At 40.9% G+C, this 25,617-nt stretch overlaps 1 protein-coding gene across 5 annotated transcripts in view; it reads right to left on the bottom strand.

Moving 5' to 3' along the window:
• Positions 1–25,424, bottom strand: part of VSTM2A (V-set and transmembrane domain containing 2A) — a 33,494-nt gene extending 8,070 nt beyond the window's left edge. For 2 of the 5 annotated variants that reach the window (XM_054496476.2, XM_054496477.2), the window contains exons 1-4: positions 24,928–25,422; positions 22,979–23,145; positions 20,750–20,800; positions 17,583–17,919 (exon numbers count right to left, since the gene is read on the bottom strand). In XM_054496476.2, coding sequence (XP_054352451.1) covers positions 17,583–17,919; positions 20,750–20,800; positions 22,979–23,145; positions 24,928–25,006 — 634 coding nt within the window. In that variant the 5' untranslated portion in view covers positions 25,007–25,422. Of the gene's footprint in view, positions 1–15,237; positions 17,920–20,749; positions 20,801–22,978; positions 23,146–24,927 lie in introns of those variants that run through there. The other 3 variants (XM_054496478.2, XM_054496475.2, XM_054496474.2) reach the window with 3 other exon arrangements.
• Between the last annotated feature and the right edge of the window lie 193 nt (positions 25,425–25,617).

Genomic DNA, 25,617 nt, shown 5'->3' on the forward strand with positions numbered 1-25,617 from the left:
TAAATGGAAGAGTCTGAGAAGTCTTAGAAGTCTAAGCAGGGCAGAAACTTGGCTTCCATTTCTCACCCTTTTCTCTTCCTCATGCAAGAGTGGTGTGGGCCACACCTCCCCGGAGATGCATCAGGCAAGCATTTCTCAAGAGAGTGTGACAAATGAAAGCCCGGCCAAGGAGAAACATGGAAAAAGCCTTCCAGATATTAATTTCACTATCGTATGATTTCAGAGAATAACAGAAATTCCATATATTTCATTACAAAAAGAAAGCAAAATTAAAAACAATCAAAACATAGTAGTTGAGACCTTGGCAGCCTCAGCAGTCTGGCGGAAATGGTGTGAGGCTGCCCCTCCCTCCAGTGGACTGCCTGTTGCCAGCCAGAGAGGGCCACTGCCTGGAGAGGTCAGGGCCTGCTTCTGCGTCACTGCCTGAGTGCCACCAGCTCCTGTTCTCGTGCCTCTTGCCCCTCCATGCCCCTCTCATATGTCCGCCAGGTAGAAGTGCTCAGCTGCCTTTCAGCACCTTCCTTTTTAGTTTAGACCTCCGTCTGTGCTACCATTTTTTCCCTGCATCTGCAGTCATCAGGCTGGGAGACAGTGGGCATGCTGAACAGTGCTGCATCCCTCCGCGTGCCCACACCTTGCCCTCCAAAACGGCTGAAACTATTGGGGACCTGTAGGTGCCAGGCAACATGCAGTAGGCACTGTGCCTCCATCATAATGGTTAATCCTCACAACAATCCTGTGTGGCAAATATGCAGATCAGGAATATGTAACCCAGCAAAGTGAAATAACTCATCCTAGCAGGGAGTGATGCAAAGACACAGAAGTGAAGAAAGAGCAATGTGGTCCATCAGCACAGAGCAGAAATCTGCCATTTTCGGAAACCACATGAGGCAAGCAACCTTGCTGCAATACCCCACATTTGTTAAACTGAGATGTGCAGCTATCATTTCAATGTATACTCATCTTTTCAGAGGAAATGTACCACATATACCATAGTTCACATACAACATACTTCATACTTGATATAAAACTTAACTTTTCCCCAACTCTGAACTGATAAATATTGGATATGAAAACATTATCAGCCTCTTGGTTTTTATTTATTTATTTATTTATTTTCTTTTTTTAAATTATTATTATTATACTTCAAGTTTTAGGGTCCATGTGCACAACGTGCAGGTTAGTTACATATGTATACGTGTGCCATGCTGGTGTGCCGCACCCATTAACTCGTCATTTAGCATTAGGTATATCTCCTACTGCTATCCCTCCCCCCACCCCACAACAGTCTCCAGAGTGTGATGTTCCCCTTCCTGTGTCCATGTGTTCTCATTGTTCAATTCCCATCTATGAGTGAGAACATGCAGTGTTTGGTTTTTTGTCCTTGCGATAGTTTACTGAGAATGATGATTTCCAATTTCATCCATGTCCCTACAAAGGACATGAACTCATCATTTTTTATGGCTGCATAGTATTCCATGGTGTATATGTGCCACATTTTCTTAATCCAGTCTATCATTGTTGGACATTTGGGTTGGTTCCAAGTCTTTGCTATTGTGAATAGTGCCGCAATAAACATACGTGTGCATGTGTCTTTATAGCAGCATGATTTATAGTCCTTTGGGTATATACCCAGTAATGGGATGGCTGGGTCAAATGGTATTTCTAGTTCTAGATCCCTGAGGAATCACCACACTGACTTCGTGGGACGTGAAGGACCTCTTCAAGGAGAACTACAAACCACTGCTCAAAGAAATAAAAGAGGATACAAACAAATGGAAGAACATTCCATGTTCATAGGTAGGAAGAATCAATATCGTGAAAACGGCCATAATGCCCAAGGTAATTTATAGATTCAATGCCATCCCCATCAAGCTACCAATGGCTTTCTTCACAGAATTGGAAAAAACTACTTTAAAGTTCATATGGAACCAAAAAAGAGCCCGCATTGCCAAGTCAATCCTAAGCCAAAAGAACAAAGCTGGAGGCATCACACTACCTGACTTCAAACTATACTACAAGGCTACAGTCACCAAAACAGCATGGTACTGGTACCAAAACAGAGATATAGATCAATGGAACAGAACAGAGCCGTCAGAAATAACGCCGCATATCTACAACTATCTGATCTTTGACAAACCCGAGAAAAACAAGCAATGGGGAAAGGATTCCCTATTTAATCAATGGTGCTGGGAAAACTGGCTAGCCATATGTAGAAAGCTGAAACTGGATCCCTTCCTTACACCTTATACAAAAATTAATTCAAGATGGATTAAAGACTTAAACGTTAGACCTAAAACCATAAAAACCCTAGAAGAAAACCTAGGCATTACCATTCAGGACATAGGCATGGGCAAGGACTTCATGTCTAAAACACCAAAAGCAATGGCAACAAAAGACAAAATTGACAAATGGGATCTAATTAAACTAAAGAGCTTCTGCACAGCAAAAGAAACTACCATCAGAGTGAACAGGCAACCTACAAAATGGGAGAAAATTTTTGCAACCTACTCATCTGACAGAGGGCTAATATCCAGAATCTACAATGAACTCAAACAAATTTACAAGAAAAAAACAAACAACCCCATCAAAAAGTGGGCAAAGGATATGAACAGACACTTCTCAAAAGAAGACATTTATGCAGCCAAAAGACACATGAAAAAATGCTCATCATCACTGGCCATCAGAGAAATGCAAATCAAAACCACAATGAGATACCATCTCACACCAGTTAGAATGGCAATCATTAAAAAGTCAGGAAACAACAGGTGCTGGAGAGGATGTGGAGAAATGGGAACACTTTTACACTGTTGGTGGGACTGTAAACTAGTTCAACCATTGTGGAAGCCTCTCGGTTTTTCAACGCATTAATAAAATGTAAAGCTTCTTTGTTCTTTGTAATGTACCAAATTTCTTATGATATAACAATGTTTTGAACTTTTTATAGCATAGACTTTTACAGCTTACAAAGGTTCCTCTGAATTATTTTAAATATTCATTTAATACCTGGCTCCACTATTATTCTAGCATTCCTTCTTCTTTCCAAAAACCTCTTTTCCAAGCTTTTTATTCAATTTTGGTAGTCTGGGCCCAGGAAAGGTTACATTGATGGGTCAAAGTGCCATCATTAGTTAGTGACAAGGAGAGAATGAGAACCAGAGCTCTGGGCTCTAGGAAAGATCCCAGAAGAGGATGTGGGTATTTAATTCAAGGCGCTGAGTGGCGAAAACTAAGTAAACAACTTATTCCATGTACATTTGATCAGTTCTCCAAATATCCACTTTCTCTTGGCTTTGAATATTTTCTGATGGATTAATTTTCTGTGTAAATACAAGTTTAATTGGTTTAGATATGGGGCACATTCAGCATTTTCAGGGCATCGTTCTGCAGCATTAAGCGTGATTCCTGATCGGCTTTTCTATTCTTTCTCTTCTTGTTTGGGTATCTAATGTAATCAAAAGGAGCAAGAAAAAAGAAAGAAAACATTTTCTACCCCCACTCGTCACCCCACTGTGGCTGCATGGTCTGACTCCAGAATCTTTGTTTTGTAAAAGTGAATATTAGTGAGGCTCATAACAAACCTAAAAATGGAAATCCTCCAACAGTAAAAGTAGCAACAGTCAAACACTTTTCTGTCTGCGAAGAAGGCCAGCTTATGAAGAACTGAGTGTCCATTACAGCTCTTCGAGTAGACGGGGCCCTTCTACGTATTTCTCTTTCATTACAGGTGCCAGCTTCAGAAATGAAAATCGCTGTGTGAGAAAAACTGAGCTAGCTTCTAATAAAATTTTTATTCAGGTTTGCACATACTAAATCACCGTTTAAGGGGAAAGGTCAAATAATAGAATGATTTTACCCCATAATTTTTTGAGAAGAATATCTTTTTATTAGAATGCTTACATGTCCGGTGCCAATTTCTTCCAGAAATCTGTTTTTTAAAAGAAATGTGCTTCACTTTGACCTAATACATAAATTGCCTATTTAGTGTGCCCTGGCATGCTGGTAGCAGCTGTTTAAATTCCCTTTCTTGCTTTCCTTTAGTCAGCAAATTTACAGCTCTGTTCTAGTTATGAGGGCTCTTACTGTAGCTGAGGGAGAATGAAGTTGAACATGAACGCAGGTCTACAGGACAGGGTGCATGGGTGCCACTCTATTCACCAGAGACCATTCTCTCCTGTTGCTTAGAACCCTGCTCTGCAGCTGTCAGGCCTTTCTACCTCCTGCAGCTACTGAAGAGTGGATGCGTGCAAGCCACGCTGCCTTCCTCCTGCTGGGGACGCGGCACATCTGAAAACAGCACATTTTCATGGTAGCACACCCATTCAAGCAAGAACTGATTTTGTGCAGATGGGATGATGGTTATGATAGAAGCTGCTAATAATTTTGAACACTTATGATTTCTTTACCTCTGGCTGTGATCCCAGGAGGTAACCATAATCATTTTACTGATAGGGAACTGAAGCTGAAGGGGATTATGTAACTTATTGGAGTTTATTCAACTAGTAGGTGGTACAGGTGAGACTCAAATCCGGTTTCTGTTTGACTCTAGAGCTAAGATGGTACAAATATTTGCATCATAATTTCATCTGGCAATTCCTCATATCTGAAAACTTTATACTTTCTCAATTCTGCCTATTAAAAATATATAGAGATATGAATGGCTTTGGCAAAATGCAAAGGAGAACAATATAAATTGGTGGAAAAACAAACAGAAACCTTTCCAAGAATGAAATTCTAATACCACATATATTTAATAATGGCTTAAATGCATAAATAAGAATGATTTATAATTAGTACTACATTTACTGGTATATAGACAAGTGTTGCTAAAATGTTTGAAACTATTTAGTCGCAGAGTTTAAAAATGCTTCCTGACTGTCTGCTTTCATTATTCATTAGCATTCTCTTTATTAATCACACATAGGTAGTTTTAATTTATTTGAATAATCACAAATTCCATATTAGGAATTCCATATGTGGTTTTGTTGCCCTGATCATGAATGGTGCTAAATTTGACTAAGGGTTTCAGAAAGTGTATTGAAGTTGGGGAATGCAATGGAGACAAATGGCATCCATGTGCACTGGTGTCCTTTCAGCGATCATGCACCCAGAGCCCTTGCCTGGCTCAGTGAGGACAGCTTGCCCTGAATTAGGAAGCCAACAGAAGTGCCTCACAGCTAGCATTATTGACTACTAACTGAAAAGGGCAGAGAAAAGAATAACTTCGTGAGTTGAGGAAACAGAGGTCAGTTTGGCTAAATATCTGAAAAATCGCTCATCAGTTGGTGACATAAAGAATACCTCTCCTTATCCATGCCCTCTTTGAATGTTGCTATAGACCTCCATCACCAATACTGTCAGAGAAAAATCTCTCATCAAAGCAGGTAAAACAACTCATATTTTTAAAGAAATGGCAACTGAGGAACTCAGAGTGAAAAAAATAGAAGAAAAAGAAAGAAGGAAAGAAACATAGCTGCAAACATGTGATTTCATTTTCCGCATATCTTCTTATGTAAATTGAAAAATAAAGATATAGCCATGATTTATAAATATAAAAACTAAAGGCTGGGAGTGGTGGCTCACGCCTGTAATCCCAGCACTTTGGGAGGCCGAGGCAGGCAGATCACGAGGTCGAGAGATCAAGACCATCCTGGCCAACATGGTGAAACCCTGTTTCTACTAAAAATATAAAAATTAGCTGGGCGTGGTGGTGCGTGCCTGTAGTCCCAGCTACTTGGGAGGCTGATGCAGAGAATTGTTTGAACCCGGGAGGTGAAGCTTGCAGTTAGCCGAGATCATGCCACTGCACTCCAGTCTGGGTGACAGAGTGAGACTCTGTCTCAAAAACAAAAAACAAACAAAAAACTAAAAAACTAATTTTTATGGTTTATTAATGTCTGACTTTGAGGAAGGAATTATTGGAGGACCTAATGTCAATAGGACCTACAAAAGCATAAATTATATGGCTTCAGAAAACACACCTGTTTTAACACAAGGAAATGTCTTAAGATTTTACCCATATATTTTCCAAGTTTGAGCCAGTGGCCTTACCCTTTTCCTTAATTTAGCTATTTCAAGTTTTCTTAATTAGAATGCTTTATTAATTATCTTCATTAGTAGAAGTTATCTTCTTGGCTACCAGCATTAAGTAACTACAAATATTTGAAGCAAGATTTTTAAAATTCACATCTCATTTATCAAGATATACAAATAAAAGGACAGAAGTAAGCCATTGCCTGGAATTTGTTCATCAAACTTCCCAGACATAATTTGCCTTTAAATATCATTTTAAATAAATTAATATTATCATCACGAATATGTAATGAAGGATGGTCCAAGGGCTGTTTTTAAATCTTTTCTGATCATTGCTACATAGGCAGTCTGGAGTTGTTTTCTTAAACATTCACCAAATTACATTAAACTTCATGTATATTCTTAGCAGTGGTATTATCTTCAGAAGTGTTTTGCACTATACATAAACCAAAATGTAATTTTCTATCCCTAAACATTTAACTCTAAGTACATGCTAAACACAATGCTAGGTGCTGCAATAACACCCAAAGTTCAAGACACAGTTCGTATCTTCACAACCCTTATAATATTTTCAGATAGTTTGAAATAGAGTGAGGTTTTAAATTCTAAAGTTTTTTTTTCTGTTTAGTGGTTGTGATTCTACTGCTTAATCCCTAAATGTAGGATTTTTCAAATTAACTATTCACAATGCTAGAAGTTAGAAAATTGCCTTCATAGCATATGAATTTGTTTAATCAGAAAAACTAAAGATAAAAGATTATATACATGGCTGAAGAACAGGCTCCTCACGGTGTGTCTGTAACAGAAGCCATCAAAATGAAGCAAGAAAAACACTGATCTCATAACAGAGCCCTTCACTGCACAGTGCTTGATACCTTTACATTTTAAAATTTGAAGTATTTCACTGCATTATTTAACTTCATTAAAATGTTTGTCTGTGAAGATAATAAAACTGCTTAACTTAATTTCATCTTTAAAATTTTCTCTACAGCTTCATATTTGTCAGCTTCATGGAATAAGAAATCACAATTCCTAGATTTTACTATTTGCTTTAATTCAAGCACTGTTTCACCTATATCAGGTATGTTTTATACCTATAGGATTCTGAATTCATGCAAAAATGCTCTCTCAGAGTCTGTTGTGAAGCAGTTGCATTAAGTAAAACATAATTCTCATTTATAAATCTTCCTGTGTCCGATTTCCCTTGATACTCCTAATGACAATGCATTGCTCCTCACTTTGATCTCCCTTGGAATTGGGGGTTGTGTGAGTCATCTCACTGACAGGAAAAATGATTGCATGATATTTTATTTACTTGTATGTGTTTGATTTATTTAATCAATATGAATTCATCAAGATCACACCTATTTGCTTAGAAAAACAAGACTAACTTGATGGTCAGATTCTTCACCCAGCCTCCAGGAAACAAGATATAATAAAATACAAAGTTCCTAATTTCAATGCTACTAGCAATTTCTGAGTACCGACCATTTTCATAACAGTACTTTAGGTACATATATGTACATGTGTAGATATTTTTAAGATTTTGTCATGAACTCTATAATTATACACCATTATTTTACTTTGCTTCTCTTTATTTGTTGAAATATTTTATGTGTTTGCTAATTTATTTTCTCTCTCATGAGACAACCGTTTACCATTTTTTAATTTTTTAATTGGAAAAAATTTAAATTTTCTTTTTCTGCTTATAACAAAGTAATACATTATCATTGTACAAATGTTATAAATAAGCAAAACAATAAAAAATTAAAAATCATAACTTACATTGACTGCTGTACATTTTTTTCTTTAATTTTTCTATGCACGTGGCTCAGACTGATTTAAAGTTTTGTATGCTATATATTTTTTCAGTTTAAAGTTTTGTATCCTATGTTTTTTCATGTGATGTTATGTACTGAATCCTTTCTAATGTCTCTAAACATTCTTTGAGAATATGATTCTAGAGGCTGCTTAATGTTCACTGCATGCTTTAACACATTCACTAGCTAACTTTCCTTTTGGTCATCTGTGTATTTCCAGGTGTATGAAAAACTCCATGGTAAGTATTGCAATTCATGACTCACTATGATATCCTTGGAATTTCCTCTCAGAAGTATAATTTCAGGGACATATGGGCTGTACAATCTAAAGCCTTGTGACTACTCTTCCCTGACAAATTTTCCTTCACAAGGGAAGTACTGATTCACCATGCCAGTGGCAATGTAGCAGAATGTCTGATTCAATGTAACCTTTATGATGCTTGTTGATCCAGAAAACTTTTGCCAAGATTATATCTGTCAATTTTTTTTTAATGATGAGGGGTTTTGACTGGGACTGCATCAAATCTATAAATACTTCTGAAAAACCTGACATATTTGCAATTCTGAGATGGGCCATCCACAAACATAGCATTGTAACTCATTTATTCAAACCTAAACTCTCTCAATGAAGTGTTTTAGTGGTCTTCATATTCATACTACTTATTTGCAACCATACTTTTTAAAAAAAGATTATATATTTTATATCTTTTACTTGTTGCTACTATTGAGGATTCAATATTATTCCTAAAATATTTTCTATTTTGGTATTGGAGTTATGTAGAAGGTTGACCTAAGTTTATACTTTTATCTTAATTTTATTCATATTATATGATCACTTTTAATATCTCTATTAGGATTGATTAGGAGTGAATAGGAGTGGGTTACATAATCATAGCGTCCATAATATTGACATTTATTATTTTCCTAAGTATTAGACACGAATATTTCCTTGTTTGATGCTTTACTTTTTAGTTACATATTATTTAGTTAAATAAAATTTTAAAGTTATAGCAAAATATTTTCACTTGCAAATTATTTTGTAACTTTTAACCTTCAAAGCCACAAGTATCTTATTTTATGCTAATCTTCCTATATTTGATTTTTCTTTTCTGCTTGGTTCTTTAACTGGCGTTCATTTGGATATATATTGTAAACTGTGATCATATGTCTCCTTTTGGCATTACTAATTAAATAAATCCTTCTTTAATTGTTACATTTTAAAATTAGATATTATTTTGTATAATTTTCAAGCTTTCCAGGCTTGTTTTTATTTTCTTTAATCTCTATTCATATTTCTGTTTCTTTATTGTCCTCTTAAATAATAGTTATTTTGTAGCATATTTTCCTATCTGGTAGGTAAAGAGGTAGAGAACTAGGCATTGCTGAGCTCACTCACATGCTAGGTTTACTCTCCTAGATTTTTAAAATCCATTATCTCATTTAATGCTGAAAATGACCCTTGGCAGATAAGTATTACCATATCAGTTTTACATATAAGACTTTAAGGTTCAGAGAGATTTTGTGAGCAGCTCACTCAAAGTAACAAGCTGGTAGATAGCAAATCTAGGAATCAAATCTATATCTACCTGGTACCATAAACTATGAAATTTTCATTATTAATTTATATTCCTATTTTATTTTTGTCTCTTTTTAAGGCTTTACATAATATTCTAACTTGTTTATGTTTTCAGATGTATTGCTAATTACTTTGTAATTTTAAAAACTCAGAAAATTTTTCTGAAAGCTTGAATTTAATTAAGATGAACACCAGTTTGTATAATTGTGGCTTTAGAACACCTGTTATTTATTCAGGTTGCAGTTTAAATGCTTAAAAATCCTTTGGAATTTTATTACGTTTTACAATAAAGATCTAGTTACAACTTTGGACAAGACAGCTGGTGGCAATATGTTGTGCTTATTTAGAGGAAAATTTATCATCAATTAATGGCACAGTGACAGAAGAAAAAAAAGCAAGCTCTGAAATTATAAATCATAAAACATAAGCCGGAAATGGAGATCTAGTCTTCCTTCCTTAACCCATCACTTCCACACAACCAGCAAGGAAGATATTTGCCTAGAAGAACCAGGTGGTAAAGACCATTAACTCTACTCATTTCATTGCTGATAATTGTATATAAGCATATGCAATAATAGTCATATTATTACAGCAACTAGTCACCATTCATTCAGGGATTATTAAGTGTCAATCTTCATATGTACATCATTTCCTTTAATTGTCAAAACCCTGTGAGGATTATAGTACAGTTCTCATTTAAGAAATGAGGAAACAGGCCGGGGACAGTGGCTCACGCCTGCAATCCCAGCACTTTGGGAAGCCAAAGAGGGTGGATCACTTGAGGTCAGGAGTTTGAGACCAGCCTGGCCAACATGGTGAAACCCCACCTCTACTGAAAATACAAAAATTAGCTGGGCGTGATGGTGCGCACCTGTAATCCAAGCTACTCAGGAGGCTGAGGCAGGAGAACTGCTTGAACCCGAGAGGTGGAGGCTGTAGTGGGCCACGATCACACCACTGCACTCTAGCCTGGGTGACAGACAGAGCAAAACTCCATCTCAAAACAACAACAACGACAAAAAAAAAAAAAAAAAGAAAGAAATGAGGAAACAGACATACAGCGCTGTGAGTGATGGAGCTGAGATGTGAAGCAGCCTTCCTCTTTAACCGCTGTGCACTAGTGCCTCTACCAATGAGTAGGCAGAGCCAAGAGGCAGAAGGTCTGAGGAGTGTGTCCCTGCTCATTTACGCCCCTTCGCTGCTCAGATGAAGGCACTGGTTCAGCCTATCAGTGGCAAAAGTGGTCCTTGAAAGAAGGATCTCTTGACCTTTCTTGCTCTTTTAAGGTGTGTGTTATTGTGACCAACAGAGTGAAACCTTTCTAGCAAGTTCTCAACACTTTGGCCATCTAGCCAGGAAGCTGCTCCTCTGGTGGCTTCCTGAAGTGGCAGACATCATGGAATCACTTGAGTCAAGAACTTAGAACACTGGCAAATTCCGTTTCATGTCTCCTTAATTACAGAGGAACTAGTAGTCACAAGCAAGCCTTCGTGTGGCCAGTTATGAATGGAAAAACCCATCCAACCTTGATATTATAGGCCCAAATAGTTCTGAACTTCAATGAGTAAAATTAAATATGGTTTGCAGGAGAATTTAACCAGTATAGACTCTTAATCTACATAATTCAAATATAGCCCTAGCAGATTCCTTGGCCTGTATTATCCAAATCATTCCCTTATATCTATTTTTCGTCTTATTCATAGACACTTGATTTACATAGTTGCCATTTATATGATAGAATTACAATGATCAAATTAGTTTAACCTGTGTAAGCAGCCAAGTTGGATCATTTAAACAAAAATCAGCAGTAAGGGCTGAATTATATGACTGACTCTACCTCAAAGCAGTGCACCATTTACTCACATATTAAATGAGACAAGCACTCTCCCTGCAAAGACCCTGAGTCCCTCACCTCCCTCCTCCCAACGGCTTTGACATCCCGTGTTAAGATCAATCCTGCTGAAAGTGGCCACTCTGGGCTCCTGGCAGCTGTTGCAGCATCTGCCTCTTAACAGTCAGGTTCACATCATGGTGAACACACAATAATTGTATTTCATAGTTCAGAGAATCAGCATTCCTTCTGAGCTACTACAGACTCCACACGTGGAGACACAAGTACCACCTTCACCGTAGCCAGTTTCCTTACAAATACCAGCTGTTGATCACAGGAGTGAACAGCTTCACAAAAGTCCATCCCAACACTGGAAACAATAAGAGCAACAGAACGGAGCCTCTAAAAAAAGTATTTTGTAGCATGACACAGATACACATATAGATATATATCTCATAGTAAATGATAAGAAGAAAATTTTTTTACCCCGAAAAACTTCAAAAAGCTAATGATTCTTTTAACTTTTGGAACATAGCATACTTATTTCTGGTTCTACACTCAGAGATGCTGATTCAGTAGGCACTGGGTGGAGTCCTGGAATATGAATTTTTAATAAGCTCCCTGATGAGTCTGGCATAGGTAGGCTGCACAACTCACTTTGAGAAACACTGTTTGGGAGTCTTGATCAGTTCTAGAGTAGTGGCAAAATTATCTAATTATGAAAACATAATTATACAAAAAAATAAGAAAATGAGCCCCACTTGTTCAGGGCACATAGAGGAATGGCAAAAACAAGCTATGATACTTGTAGCCAAGAAGTTATAGTTAGGGTGATCAACTGTCCTAGTTTGCTTAAAACTAAGAGGTTTTCCAGAATGTGTAACTTTGAGCACTGAGGGTTCAACAATACAAGGCACAGTGAGGGCTTCAAAGTAAGTATAAACAAATTGCTGAGAACTTGATGAGTAACCAATTCTGACTAAGAGAAAAGGAGAAAGCTTTAACAAAGGAGTTTGCATTTTTGTAGGAACTCAGCAAATAGGGAAAGACTCATCCAAAGGAAACGGCATTTGCAAAGCCATAGAGGTAACAAAATATCTGAAAACATTCAGGCAATACCAAATGGAAAGACTGAATGAGATTAGGAACTCAGAAGAAACAAGGCTGGAGTTAGACTACAAAAACTAATGTTGGCACTTTGAAAATAATAATCATTTCACACATGCTCTGTTGTGATACGTCCCTTGTGTTAGAGTTAAAACAAGAAATTCTTATTGGAATACATTGGATTAGATGAGGAAAGTGAAGAGGGCCTGTGTTGACAATGAAACCAGTATTGGTTAGAACAGAAAAGATGCAGTTTCTCAAGGATGTTTTAGGGAGACAATTACTAGGACAATTCAGTGTGGCAGATGACAGAAGAGATAACATTTTCAAGGCTTCCTCAAGACCAATGACTGTGATGAATGCTATTAAAAGAGTTTGGGATCATAGGAGGAAGACATTTCTTTTTGGTGAGAAAGCTAAGATAAATTCAGTCTTGAATATTTGAGTTTTAGATGTCTGATCTGGGTATCCATCATGAAACAAACCTCACTACAACCTAGTGCCTTAAAATGACAGGAGATCATCATCTGCCTCTGTTCTGCGTGTTGTCTGTACTTAGCTGGGCAGTGTTTGCTTGGGCTCCCTCATGCTGCAATGAGACAGCCGCTGGAGCTGTGGCTGGAGGAAGGCTGGAGTGACTGGATGCCCGAGGCTGCTTCCAGGCTCGCACACCAAGGGCCTTGGCTGGGCTTCACTCAGTAAGGTGGCTGCACTGCTTCCACAGTGGCTGGCTTCCAGGAGGGCTCAGCAGGTGCTGCCAGCCCCTGTAAAGGATAGGTCTAGAATTGGCACAGCTCCCTTCTTCATACTTTATTGGGCGAGTGGTCACAGGCCAGCCTATGCTCAGGGGAAGGAAAATAGGCTTCAATGGGTGGGATGGAGAAAAGTGTGCAGACATCCTTACTCTGCCACAGTTCTTGCAGGATATATATGTAGATGCTTTGGGGACAAAAGTGAACATGAGTCTGGATCTACAGAAATGAGTCAGAAGTACAAAGCTGACTGGAACAATTTTCTAAGAAAATTTAGCAGTCAAAACCGTGGAAGTGGATGAGAAGATCAGGGAGTTGACAATGGGAAAAGAACTATATTTAAGAGAGGAATTTAGTCAGGGAGGAGGCCAATAAAGGAGAGAGGAGAATGCTAGAAGCCAGTAAATAGGGGACCAGCCTGCAAAGAGAAGAGAGGTAAGAGTGTCAGGAAGGAGTGATCGAGGGAGAAAGGCTGCCTAGAGACTGGGAAGGACGAGATGTGAGAGGGTGGGGAATTGGAAGCAGGAGACACCAGTGACTTGCATGACAGTTTTTGGAGTGCAAGCGACCTGGGCAATTTACCTGGAGGAGCCAGCACACAGCTCTACACACCAGGGGTTGATCCATGGCCAGGTTGGGGAAGAGGAGCAGGAAGCTGCTTCACAGTTCTGTGTGACGTTAGGAAGGTGGGAAGGGGGTCAGTAGAAAAAAGTGAAGACAGAGAGAAGAAAGGAAGGACTAGTAGAGGTGGTCTGTGGAGATGTTTGACTTCTGGAAGGATTGAAGATACTGGATGAGACAGGAAGAAACAAGTAGAGAATGGCTTAGTATATAGGGGTATTTGGGCGCATGGTGGAGGGGCATTGAGTCCTGTGTTCTCTGCGAAGAGGGATCTAAACCGCTCCATCCTGGTCAAGATCCTGGGACTTCCACAGTCAGTTGTGCTTGGTGCCACCCTCCTCTCCAAAAGGTCTTTCTTCTCCATATTTGCTTGTATGAACTCTCCCTATCCTCCAAGTCCCTTCTTCCAGGTTTCCCTCCCTGATTTCTCCAGCAAGAAGCAGGAATTCACCTTTTCAGAACATCTATAGAACATTTCTTCTGCTTCTAACTCTATGTATTGCTTTCCTGATAACATCATATTTATTGGCATCTTCTCTTGAAAAGCTTCTTGTAAATAGAGCCAAAAAAAGTGGGCAAAAGGGAGTGGGTTTGATATGATCTAAGTTGGTCCTGGTACACAAAACTGGAGAGTGTTCAGAACAATTGAAGATGGCAGACTTCAAAGGGATTGTAAAAGCCAAGTTTTGTTTATCTGTTTGCCTAATCGTTTTGCTTCATTATTTTGTTTTAATTGCTGATTACGAAATGGAGGTAGAATTCAAATAATTTTACAAGTGAAGAATTCACAAAGATAAAAAAGAATTTTAAGTGGGAGGGGAAAGTCACATGCTCAAAAACTTTTGGAAAATATCTGGAAAAGGTATGGGACTAGCCATATTAAATAACAGTTAGCTTTATCTTGTGATAGGTAGATGGTCATAGACTATCTTTTCCATCTTCTTCTATCATGTAAATCTCTGCTCTAGAAAAACTGGTTAAATTAATTGTATGAAAATTTGAAGATTTTATATAAAATTATTTTCAGCTAATATGTTTTCCTTCATAAAAACAGAAATTCTTTGAAAGAAAAATAGTATCAATTAAGAGGTGAGTGTTTCAGTTTAAATAATTTAGTCAACTAAGTCAAAGATTATGATGAAAATAAAGGGCCAAACAGGCCAGCTTTTTGTGACAGAGATGACAGTGTCCCATATACCATAGATGAAGGATGCCTCTTTGTATCAAACAATAAAAGATAAAAGGCTAGTACAATATAGCTATTGGCTTCCAAAAGCAAGATTTTGATTTTTGTGCTTTCACCACATCTTGCCTTTCATAGAATAATGAAATAAAGATGGATGATAAATGGAATGTACAAATATTTTGTTTTCTTGCAAACTAAAATACAAACTCTTTGAGGAGAAGAAGTGTGTCTTCCATGTTTGTGTCCCTGTGCCTGGTATGTGAGTTCCTGGGAGGGATGGAAGGTGAGTAAATGAATGAATAAATGAAGCATGGGTATTGAAATAAGCTTTATTTGAATATAATCTGAAAATTGTAAAGCAAAAATCATAAATCAGGATGTGGGTATTACAGTGAATATAATATATAAATATCCACCCCAGATACTGAATCATATATAATAATTGTGCAAGTATAGGAACTTACACATAAGTAAAGTGAGTGGCTGGACTGCCCCAGCTTCTGAAATAGAAATTAGAAAATGTCGATAGAAGTATATAAAAATATTATCCAGTATTCACTGGTTGGAAATATTGAAATTAAATATTTTGAGATATTTCAGGTTACTCTGATATAAGCAGATATGTTTAGTGAACAGGACTTTTAATGAATATAGACTTCATGAGTCACTTTTTTCTCTCCTTCTACCTTTAACTCTAGAAAAAGCAATTTTGAATCTGACAGCAAGGCTGGCAATGGGATGCAAACAGAACAGTAATTTTTATTTGATAATTGTTAGAAGAGATCTAGAGTTTATCATTTAGCACTAATCACAGCACTAAGAGATATTAAAATAAAATAAATAGATATTTTGAGATTGCATTATTAAACCCCAAAAGCTAAGAAAATATTCTAGAAATAGATAAAGCATTTCATTCTATCCTTGGAATTCTTCACTTGGAATAGGTAATCTGTTTGATTTTATTCTGCCGAACAGATTGATGACATCTAACTTGGAACAGTCTATGTAGGATAATATTAACAATTTTACTTCCATGATTTGGAGTTCTTGCTAATTAGGTTGTAAATTGTCTGCTTAGGCTACTCTGTAATCTTGCTGTAGTGTCTAACTTCTTTTTTGATAATGTGAAGAAAGAGGGGAAAATCACTCCAAAGACATTAAATCTTCCTCAAATAATAGTCACAAAGTTGTAACCATCATTTGATTATCATTACAATTTAGCATATACCTGTGTGTTTAGTGTGTATGGATACACACATATATGTTCCAGCTATATTAGTTTGTCCTTTAATTTGGAAAACAGAAAAGATGATAAAGAAAAAAATTAGACAAATCCACACACATTGGGCTTCAGAGAGGCTAAGCCATCTATTCATCAGACTGACATAAATTGCAATGACCAAGGCATGCCAGGAGAGTTGCTCATCTACATTATAAGGCAGGGCAAACTCAGAGAACCCTAATCCAAGTGCCCTACAAATCTGCAAATCACATCCATTAGGAAGTAAAGCATTAAGAGAAAACCTATTTTGGCATACAGTATTTTAAAAACATTTAAAAGCACTGTTCACAAGCAAGGACTTAAAGATACATACCTATATGTATTTCTACATGCATATATATATTTGATATATATAAAGTCTATATTTGATTAGGATGATTTCTGAGATGTGTGTGTGTGTGTGTATTCAGGACGATATGAGATGAGATCTCAGAAATCATCCTGGTGAAGTAATCAGACTTTTTAATTTAATGGCTGAAGAAACCTTAAATATTAGCAATATAATTTTCCATTACTGATGGTAGCATCAATACTTCTTTAGGGAAAAACCTAAAGAAGGATAAAGTCGGTATGTTTGTGCTGCCTTCATCCTATGTCATGTGTTTGAGGAAATCGGGATGGCTGCGGGGTTGCGCAGGGTACTGCTCGTTCCACGAAGCCTTTATCCCACATCAAGGTTAAAACTTCCACGCGTTTCCATTGGCTGAATGACTGCATACGTTAATGCCATTCAGAACAGCTTTAACTTGCACAGCTGCCTTCAGAATCCTGTGACTAAGCTTCTAAATTGGCCTGGAAGGCACATTCACAGAGGAGTTGCCTTATCTCTGCACCACTTACTGTCTTCAACCCCCCCTCCGTCCTTCCATTATCATCATCACAGGCAGCTGAGGTTTCTCCTTCAAAATCAAAAGCCCTTGGAGAATAGTCCTGCTTAGAGCTATGGGTCACTGAAAATGCATGATATGGCATGTCTCTCTCATTTACATTTTGATTAAGTGAAAGCCTCTTAATTTGGGTCATTATCGATACATAAATCTGTAGAGAAAATGAACATGCATTTGTAATGTAACCAACATTACATGATTTATTGTTCTTATAATGTGTAAATACAGAAGAGATAAAAACCAGAGTCCAGCTCTCAGATGCCCTGGAAATGAAGCACCACTAGGGGACTGACGGGGCGCACCCACATGCTTTGAGCTCTGAGTGAATCGGTGTAAGCTCGGCGCTCACCTCTCATAATCATTTGCACTGAACTAGGTCTCCAATTTTAAAAACCACCATTCATAAATCTGTCTACTCTATATGACTGACCTTGCTGTGGAGGGTTTGTGAGTGGTAAAATAAAAGGCTCGAAATGGGTTTCCATACCTGATTGTGGACTTTGTTTGGGGATTTTGGCTACCGCTTGAGGGCTGGAGGTGGAGTGCGTTCGTTGGTTGGCAGAGCCATGGATGCTGCTGGGGACGGCTGCGGAGACGTTCTTGCGGGGCTTCATATCCTGCAGCCACATGGGCGAGGCTTCGAAGGCCTGCATTCTGCGGGCATGGCTGTTGGCATTGACTTTCAGATAGGCCTGGGCCTTGTGTTCCTGAAGCTCCCCGTAGTTGGCATCAGTCACCCTGCACTCGTATAAGCCTTCATCCTTTTTCCTCACTTTGGAAATCTGAAGCTTGTGGGAGATGTCATTGCCTTGGACTTTCACTGTCTGAAAAATTGCAGGTAAAAAAAAAAATAAAGTGCTACATCAAGTGATTTTGTTCCCATTTTTCACCCTGAGCTTGCTAATATTGGAAAGCTAAAGGGTCTTAATGGCCCCATAGCCATAGTGAAGGAGCTTTTTATTTCCTTAACGTCACATCTGAAGGCCTTGGCTATCCTATTCCACCAACCACTGCACTTGCAGACTCAGGGGATAATTAGTTCAATGCAGCCAGTGCCAGATTCTGTCAGCCACATGCCCCTCATTGTCTAAATGCCAGTAGCAGCTCCGTCATTTTTCCATCACGGGATTGGCCTCTGCCTGCTTAACTCAGTTCAATGAAGCATAAACCAATAAGGCCAACTCTATAGGTGAAACAACCTCTTTTCTTCCCTGTGGGCTATAAACTAACCCCCTCAACTCTGAGACATCACAAAAATATTTTGTTGGTCATGAGTTTGATTGAGAATGCACTTGTATCCCCACACTGGGATGACTACTAAAGGTGCTATTAATGAACTTGGATATTAACATTTTTCTTCTTAAATTTTAGATGCAGTCTTGCCTCTAGTCATGGGGTGGCATGGCTTGAGGTACAGCTTCATATCACCTGAAGTCTTGTTGCTCAAAGTATGTATCCCATGCCATTATAGGGACTTTATGCTACAGGGACTTGGGATGTCATTGATAAAACACCGGCTTGATTTTCAAAATTGAAATTGGCTTTCTTATTTCTTCTAATAAGTTTTATTCCAGATTAATAGCAAGATCATATATCTGATAGATATATTAGATATATGATTTTATATTATATATCCTATATTATATATATATAAGCATCTTTATCAGAACAGTTAGGTTTAGTACATAATCATATGTTCCTCATAATTGAAACAATGATAGGGTTCATAAGACATTCGGGATTCAAGAATTTGGTCGATTTTGAAAGATACAGAAAAGAAATGAAGGAGGCTGAAAGTTATTTTTTCTGCTAATGGCCACTACGCTTTCAAAAGGCCATAAATCAGTAGGAAAACCTGGGAAGCACTCATCTGTTTTTACATATAGAGGTATATATACAAATAATTTCCAACATTTGAACCCTATGGGTTTATATGTATATAAAATTACATATAAATATACTAATACTATAAAAATGGAAATGAATACTTCCACATTTATTCTGGGTTAAATCTCCTAACAAAGTTTGAGGTAGCTAGAGTATTTATATTATTATCCCATTTTATAGTTGAGTAAACTGAGGCTTGGGGTGTTTGGGTCAGTGATTTTCAACACTGAGCGTACATTAGAATCACCTGGGGTGCTATTAAAAATACTGGCATGTGGAGTAATGCAGAAATATTAAGTCTGCATCTCTAGAGGGTGGAGCTTATATCAGTAGTTTATAACAACTCTCCTGGGAATTCAAAGTTAATAACTAGTGGTTGAGAACATATGGTCAAAGTCACACAGTGGGTAAACAGGGAACAAACTACTTTCTGCCTCAGTTTGTGTCTAAAACTCTCTTCTACTCATTAACTTTCATGCATTATTGGCATAGGTAATACTATCAACAGTTGTGTGTGTAATCATGTTTCTCAATGTATGCATCAGGGGTCAGGATGTATGAGACTATTTTTGTTACTGGCCTTTAGATGATAGGCAGACAAGTGAAGGGTGAAGGAAGAATAGTCACCAAGCAATCTATCTAGTTATATATGTATGTGAAAAATAAAATAATTAAGAAAAAACTAGATTTTACCAATAAAGCTTTTCTAATATTGTAGGAAAACAACAGTTTCTGTGATATAAGAATAATTGAAGTATTCTAAAAAGTCAGTAATTTTATGAGTTTTAAATCAGAGTTTATGGTTGATATTTCATCTTTGTCATTTTTTCTTCCATGTTGAGATTACACATTTAGATCACAGAACTAGATTCTGTGTACAATATATTTGTACATTTTTAGTTATGATGTAACTCCAATCTTCTACCACTTTACGCTATTGTAAGAGCCTTAAAATACATTTTCTTTTAAAATGTAGGTCATTGGGATTTTAGATTTCTAAAAACAAATAATAACAATATGTTTATGCTTAACAGATTTCCTCCTTTTGTATTACATACCTGTATCGTTTCTATTTATCAAATGAAGCAGTATTATTAACTGATGCTATGCGGCTTCATTTGAGGTATAGTAAAAAAATAAGACTTTCACTTTTTAAATTTTACGCACACTTATTAAAAGTGATAAGCAATAGAGTGGAACTATAAGTTTACATTTTCAATAGGTCAAGCTCCTATAATGGTTTTACATTTATATTGGCTTTTGGCATTATATTTATATATGCCAAATATTTAATGCACTGGAAATACATTCCATGCATTAAAGTGACATTCAAAATTTAGTTGCTTAATTTCATCACAATTTCAGTATCCTGTTGGATGCTTTATATTTTTCTCCCTAAAAATATTTTCCTATTTAGTGTTTTATTTTCTACTAAAATATAATTGTTTCCATAATTTTGAATAGATATTAGCAATGTATTTACTCTTACTGTTAGGTAAGTTACAAAAAGCAAGGAAAGAAAGTGTCACACGACCTCTCTGGATAGCAAACATTCTCTAGAATGTTTAGACATTTACGTGACTAAAATATGTAATTTTATTTAGGGAATCTAAACGTGCTTCCATTTGTATGTATCTAATGAGGCAAGCAAGGGGCACCCGGCTGTCCGGCTGTCCTGCAGCGCTGGCAAGCCGCCTTCTCGGGGACAGGGAAGGGCTGTGCGTCCCGGGCCTGGGCCCGCGGCCCTCGGCGCGCCCCCGCACTCACGCTGATCTTGGTCCCGTCGCTGTCCGGGTCTCTGTCGGGCAAGAGCTCCACCTGCGGGCAAGGAGCGAACGCTCAGTCCCGCGCCAGGCCCTCCCGACCACCGGCCCCCACGCGAGCACAGACTTCGCGGCTCCGGGCAGGGCCGTCAGGGTGACCTGGGGACAGGGGAGCGACCAGGGGCGTGGCCACCCCTGTCCAGGCCCCGACCGCACCGCCCCCACGCCGTCCCCGCGCTATCCCCGGGGCCGTCCGGGCGCTGTCCCTGCCGCGCGGAGGCTGCGCTCTGGAGGCGGGGCCGGGAGCCGCCGGGTCTTTTTCGCGGGTTGACCCGTGCGGACGCGCGCCCGGAGGTGGCGCGGAAGCTGGGGGTGGGGCGGCCGGCGTGAGTGAAGGTGAAGTGCCCCTGGACGAGTTTTCGCGCCTTTGTTCCGGCTACCATCCGGCCAGCCGTCCCGCCCCGCGCTCCTGGCCCCAGATTCTCTTGCTGGCTTGCAGGGGCGCCGCCTTTCGCTCAACTAGGTCTCCTTCGCTCGGACCCCCTTCCCCTCTCCCCTCCTCCCGCTATTTTCCTTTTCCTCATCTCCTCCTTTCTCCCTCTCCTTCCCCACCTCACCACCCTCTCTCCTGTCTCTTCCCAAGTCACCCTCCGTCCCCTCCACGCTCCCCGTTCCCCTACTTCCTTCTCTCCTCTTCCTTCCCTTCTCCACTCTCCTTCTCTCCTCTCCCTGCCCCTTCTCTACTCCTCTCTCCTCTCCCTCTCTTCCTTTCCTCCCTCTCCCTTCCCTCTCTCTCCCTTCCCTCTCCCTCCCTCTCTCCTTTTCCTCTCCTTCCCTCTCTCCCTTCTATGCCCTCTCTCCCCATCTCTCTCCTGCTCCTCGTCTTCCTCCCCCCTTCCCTCTCATTCTCTCTCCTCTCCCACCCCTTCCCCCTCTCATTCTCCTCTCCCACCCCTTCCCCCTCTCATTCTCCTCTCCCACCCCTTCCCCCTCTCTTACCTCTCTGCCTCTCTCCCCATTCTTTCTCCCTCTACCCTTCTCCTTCTCTGTTTCCCACTCCAATTCTCCCTCCCTTCCTTCCCCCTCCCTTCCTTCCCCTCCCCTTCTCTCTTTCCCTCTCGCCCCTCCCTCCTTTTCCCCTACCCTCTCTCCCTCTCTTCTCCTTTCTCTCTCCCTGCCCTCTCTTTCCCTTCCCTCTCTCCCTTTTCCCCCTTCCCTCTCTCTCTTTCCCTTCCTTCTCTCCCTTTTTCCCCTTCCCTCTCTCTCTCGTTCCCTTCCCTCTCTCCCTTTTCCCCCTTCCCTCTCTCTCTTTCCCTTCCCTCTCTCCCTTTTTCCCCTTCCCTCTCTCTTTCCCCTTCATTGTCTCTTCCCGTCTCTCCCTTCCCTCTTTCCCAGCCCCTTCACCCCCCTTCCGTCTCTCCCTCTCTCCCCCTTCTTTCTCCCTCTCCCCCTCTTCTTCTCCCCTCCCCACTCCAATTCTCCCTTCCCTCCTTCCCCGTTTCCCTTCTCTCTGTCCCTCTCCTCACTCCCTCTCTCCTTCTTTTCCCCTTCCCTCTCTCCTTCTCTTCTACCTTCTTTCTCCCTCCCTTCTCTTTCCCTTCCCTCTCTCTCCTTTTTCCCCCTTCCCTCTCTCCGTCTCTTTCTCCTTCTCTGTGCCTCTCCCGGTCTCCCCCTTTCTTCTCTCCTTCTCTCCCTCCTCCCCTTTCCCCCTTTCCTTCTCTCTCCCTCTCTCCCCGACACCCCACGTATCTGTTAGAGGTGGAGGTGAGAGGAGCTGGCCGCCCTGGTTCTCTGGTTGTTCAGCCCGGGGGCTGGGGTCCCAGATGGTGCCTGGTGCCCCGAGAAGGGAGAGGGGGTGGGGCGGGGGGTGGAGGCCGCCCACCGATTCCCCTCCCCCTCCTTTTGTCCTGGAAAGGGGCTCGCGGATGTCCCGGGATGTGGCAGCGCGGTAGGGGCAAGGCGGGCATCTGCCTAAGTACCAGAACTTACAGCAGGAGGAGCTTCCCGGTTTAACAGGAAGAAACTGGGCAGCAGGACTTCCTTCTGGGTTTTAACTTCGCGTCCCCAGGACAAACTCCCTTTCCCTCCCTGGAAGCCCTGGGGGTCACTCGCTTCACAGAACCGGGCAGGTCCCCAGGGGTGTCCAGGCAGCACCTCGGCCCCCAGCCCCGGGCCGGACACCCTGAGGACCGGGCGAGCGAAGGGGAGACGCGGGGTCGGCGGGCTCCGCTACCTGCGCGCCGGCCCCCTCGGCCCCGGGCTCCAGGTCCTCCGGCCCCCGCAGGAACCACCATTGGATCTCCAGATACACCGAGGCGGAGCCGCTCTGGAAGGCGCAGGACATCTCCACATTCTGCCCCTCGGTCGCCGTCACGTTCCGCGGAAACTCGGTAAATTTTGCTGCAAAACAGAAAGGCATCCTTTTGGAATATCCACACCCCTCTTGCCAGAGTCTCTTTCCTTGAGAGCTCGCTACATTTTTCCTGGACTTAAATAGCAACAAAACCCCTCTCTTACATCCTCGGCTTCGTCTGGTTCCTCAGCCCCCTTCCTTTGCCTCTTTCCTGTCTAACTTCTGGTATCATACCTAAATCACTATGTTGTTGATCAAATCCAGATAATGGAAAGGTTAACAAGCTTGCCAATAACTCTTAGCCAAGATCCCCGTAGGTAGATCCAAATACCTTTTGTCAGACTGCAGTATTCCACAACATTTACTGAGAGAGTCAGTGAGATACAATTTAGGCAATCTGTCAAGTTGATATATGAGGAGAATCTCTTGCCTCTAAGTTTCTAAACAATCTACCACTAACTGGATGTTTCATGTAACAGAGTAGATCATGATTATCTGTCAAAATGCACATTCCTGATACATCAAAACGCTTATTAGCAACACCAGTGAAACACGCCTGCAGCAGTGAAACAAGTTGCACACTTTATAAACTGTATATGTTAACCTTTATTTGTTCCCATCAAGTCACTGTATTTTGAATTGCCATACATCTTAAGATGTAATGATCACACATCCAGGCTTAGTTCAGATTAAATATTATTTAGAAGTCATTATGGAGATGTTTCTCAGCCTTCTCATTACCAACCTTGACACTGCTAGTTTGCAAGATTCATGGAACCCTGGTGAAACTCACAAAAATATAATGTTTCCTTCCTCCTAAAGGCATTTCTTGAACATGCAATGCTCTTATCTTGTTACCAACATGGTTGTTCTTATCTAAGGGGCACTTTGCAAAGAGCTGATGGTTCCCTAAAAGTAGTCCTGGAAAGATTTGTATGGCCAATGGAAATGCACAACCACAATGCACACTTATGGAGAGGAGGGCTATGGGGACTGCAGAAATGATTTGGGGTGGATGCACTCCTCCCCCCACCCCTCACCTCACCCCCGGTTTAAAGAGAGACACGGTCTCTTTTCAACGTTTTATGAAATCCCAAAAATGATCTCTAGTGAAATGAAACTATATTTATACCTAAAACAGGGAAGCTATTAAGGAGACATTCTGATTGGAAAAGGACTTTTCTATTCTAGCTGACAGAAGGAGTATGGCATTTCTGCTTGCAGAAGTGATGCAGTCTTTTGGCAGCAGAGATGTGATCTGTTCATGGTGCTGAAACGACCACTGCAGCCTACGAAGTCCTGAACAATCGGGTTCAGCAGGCTGCTGCTGCTTGTCATGCAAGTTGTGGCTTTTTATGGGTCCTCAGAAGAGTCTGTCCTTTGATAAACACACATACAGAAGGAGTCACACGGACCTAGAAAAGGGAAACTCTAAGCCTAGTCTGACTACACAAGGAAGAGGGACTGGCAATGGAGAGTCCCCATATCCAGCCCTGTGTATGTTTGCGATGATTATGTATGCATGAGTGGCTACCCTGTGCATGCACACAGATAGAAAGCACGCACACACCACACGACCCTGTGTTTGTGCTCACCGAGGAGCCCACCTCATTGTCAGGCACCAGCTAGATTTTCTCTCCAGCCTAGCTTGTCTACAGTTTAATAAACTTTAAAGAAAATCGTCAAACAGAACACTATGTATACAGTCTAAGCCCACTGTTACTTGCTAGGAAGCTTATTCTATCTGCCTGTCCATTCTTTTTGAGTGTAGGAAACACACACACACACACACGCAAGCAAATGTATATTTGCCATTGAGCAAGACTTACCTTGAGAAGAAAGCCCTTGTTGTACATATAAAACGGAAAAGAAAACAAATCCAACATACACCAAAAAGATCCCCATCATTCCAAAAAGGGAGGGGGGGGTCACATCAGTGTAGCCAACAGCCGAAAAGCCCTGAAAGAAAGGCGTGCGAGTGGATGGCAGGCTCAGTCTCAGAGCCCTGGGCGCGACACTGCAAACATCCTGCTGCTTGCTCGGCGAGGGCTGGCTGTGGGGAGAAGGGATTGCGATTCTGGAAGGTTAGAACCAGCTGGCGGGGATTCAGCGAGGCTTCCTGCGGAGCCCAGGCTGGAATCGCTGGGAAGTGTCTCGGCTGCCTGGCTGCCTGCTTCCAGCTACCTGGCAGCTCGTCCAACGTCAGCCCGCCGCTCCGGCTTGCGTGATCACTGCCCTCCCAAACACGGAGCCGGCTCGGGAAGTGGGGAGTGGGCAAGTGGGGCGGGCTGAGGACTTCGCCGGGCTCGCAGCGCCGCAACTTTTCCCTCTAATGGCTGCGATGATGCCTTTAACTCTGTACGCGCTGGACAGCGCCCCGCCCGGGAGCTCGCGCCGGGCGGCCGCGGAGGGCGCAGGGCCCGGCGGCGCCGCCGGGGTCTCCCTTCTGGAGAGCAGGGACGTCGGTTTTTTTCCCACTTTGCTTCTCTCCCCCATCGGGTGTCTTTCTGGCTCGGCGG

The sequence above is a fragment of the Pongo pygmaeus genome, chromosome 6 (genome assembly GCF_028885625.2).
Source record: "Pongo pygmaeus isolate AG05252 chromosome 6, NHGRI_mPonPyg2-v2.0_pri, whole genome shotgun sequence".
Lineage (NCBI taxonomy): Eukaryota > Metazoa > Chordata > Mammalia > Primates > Hominidae > Pongo > Pongo pygmaeus.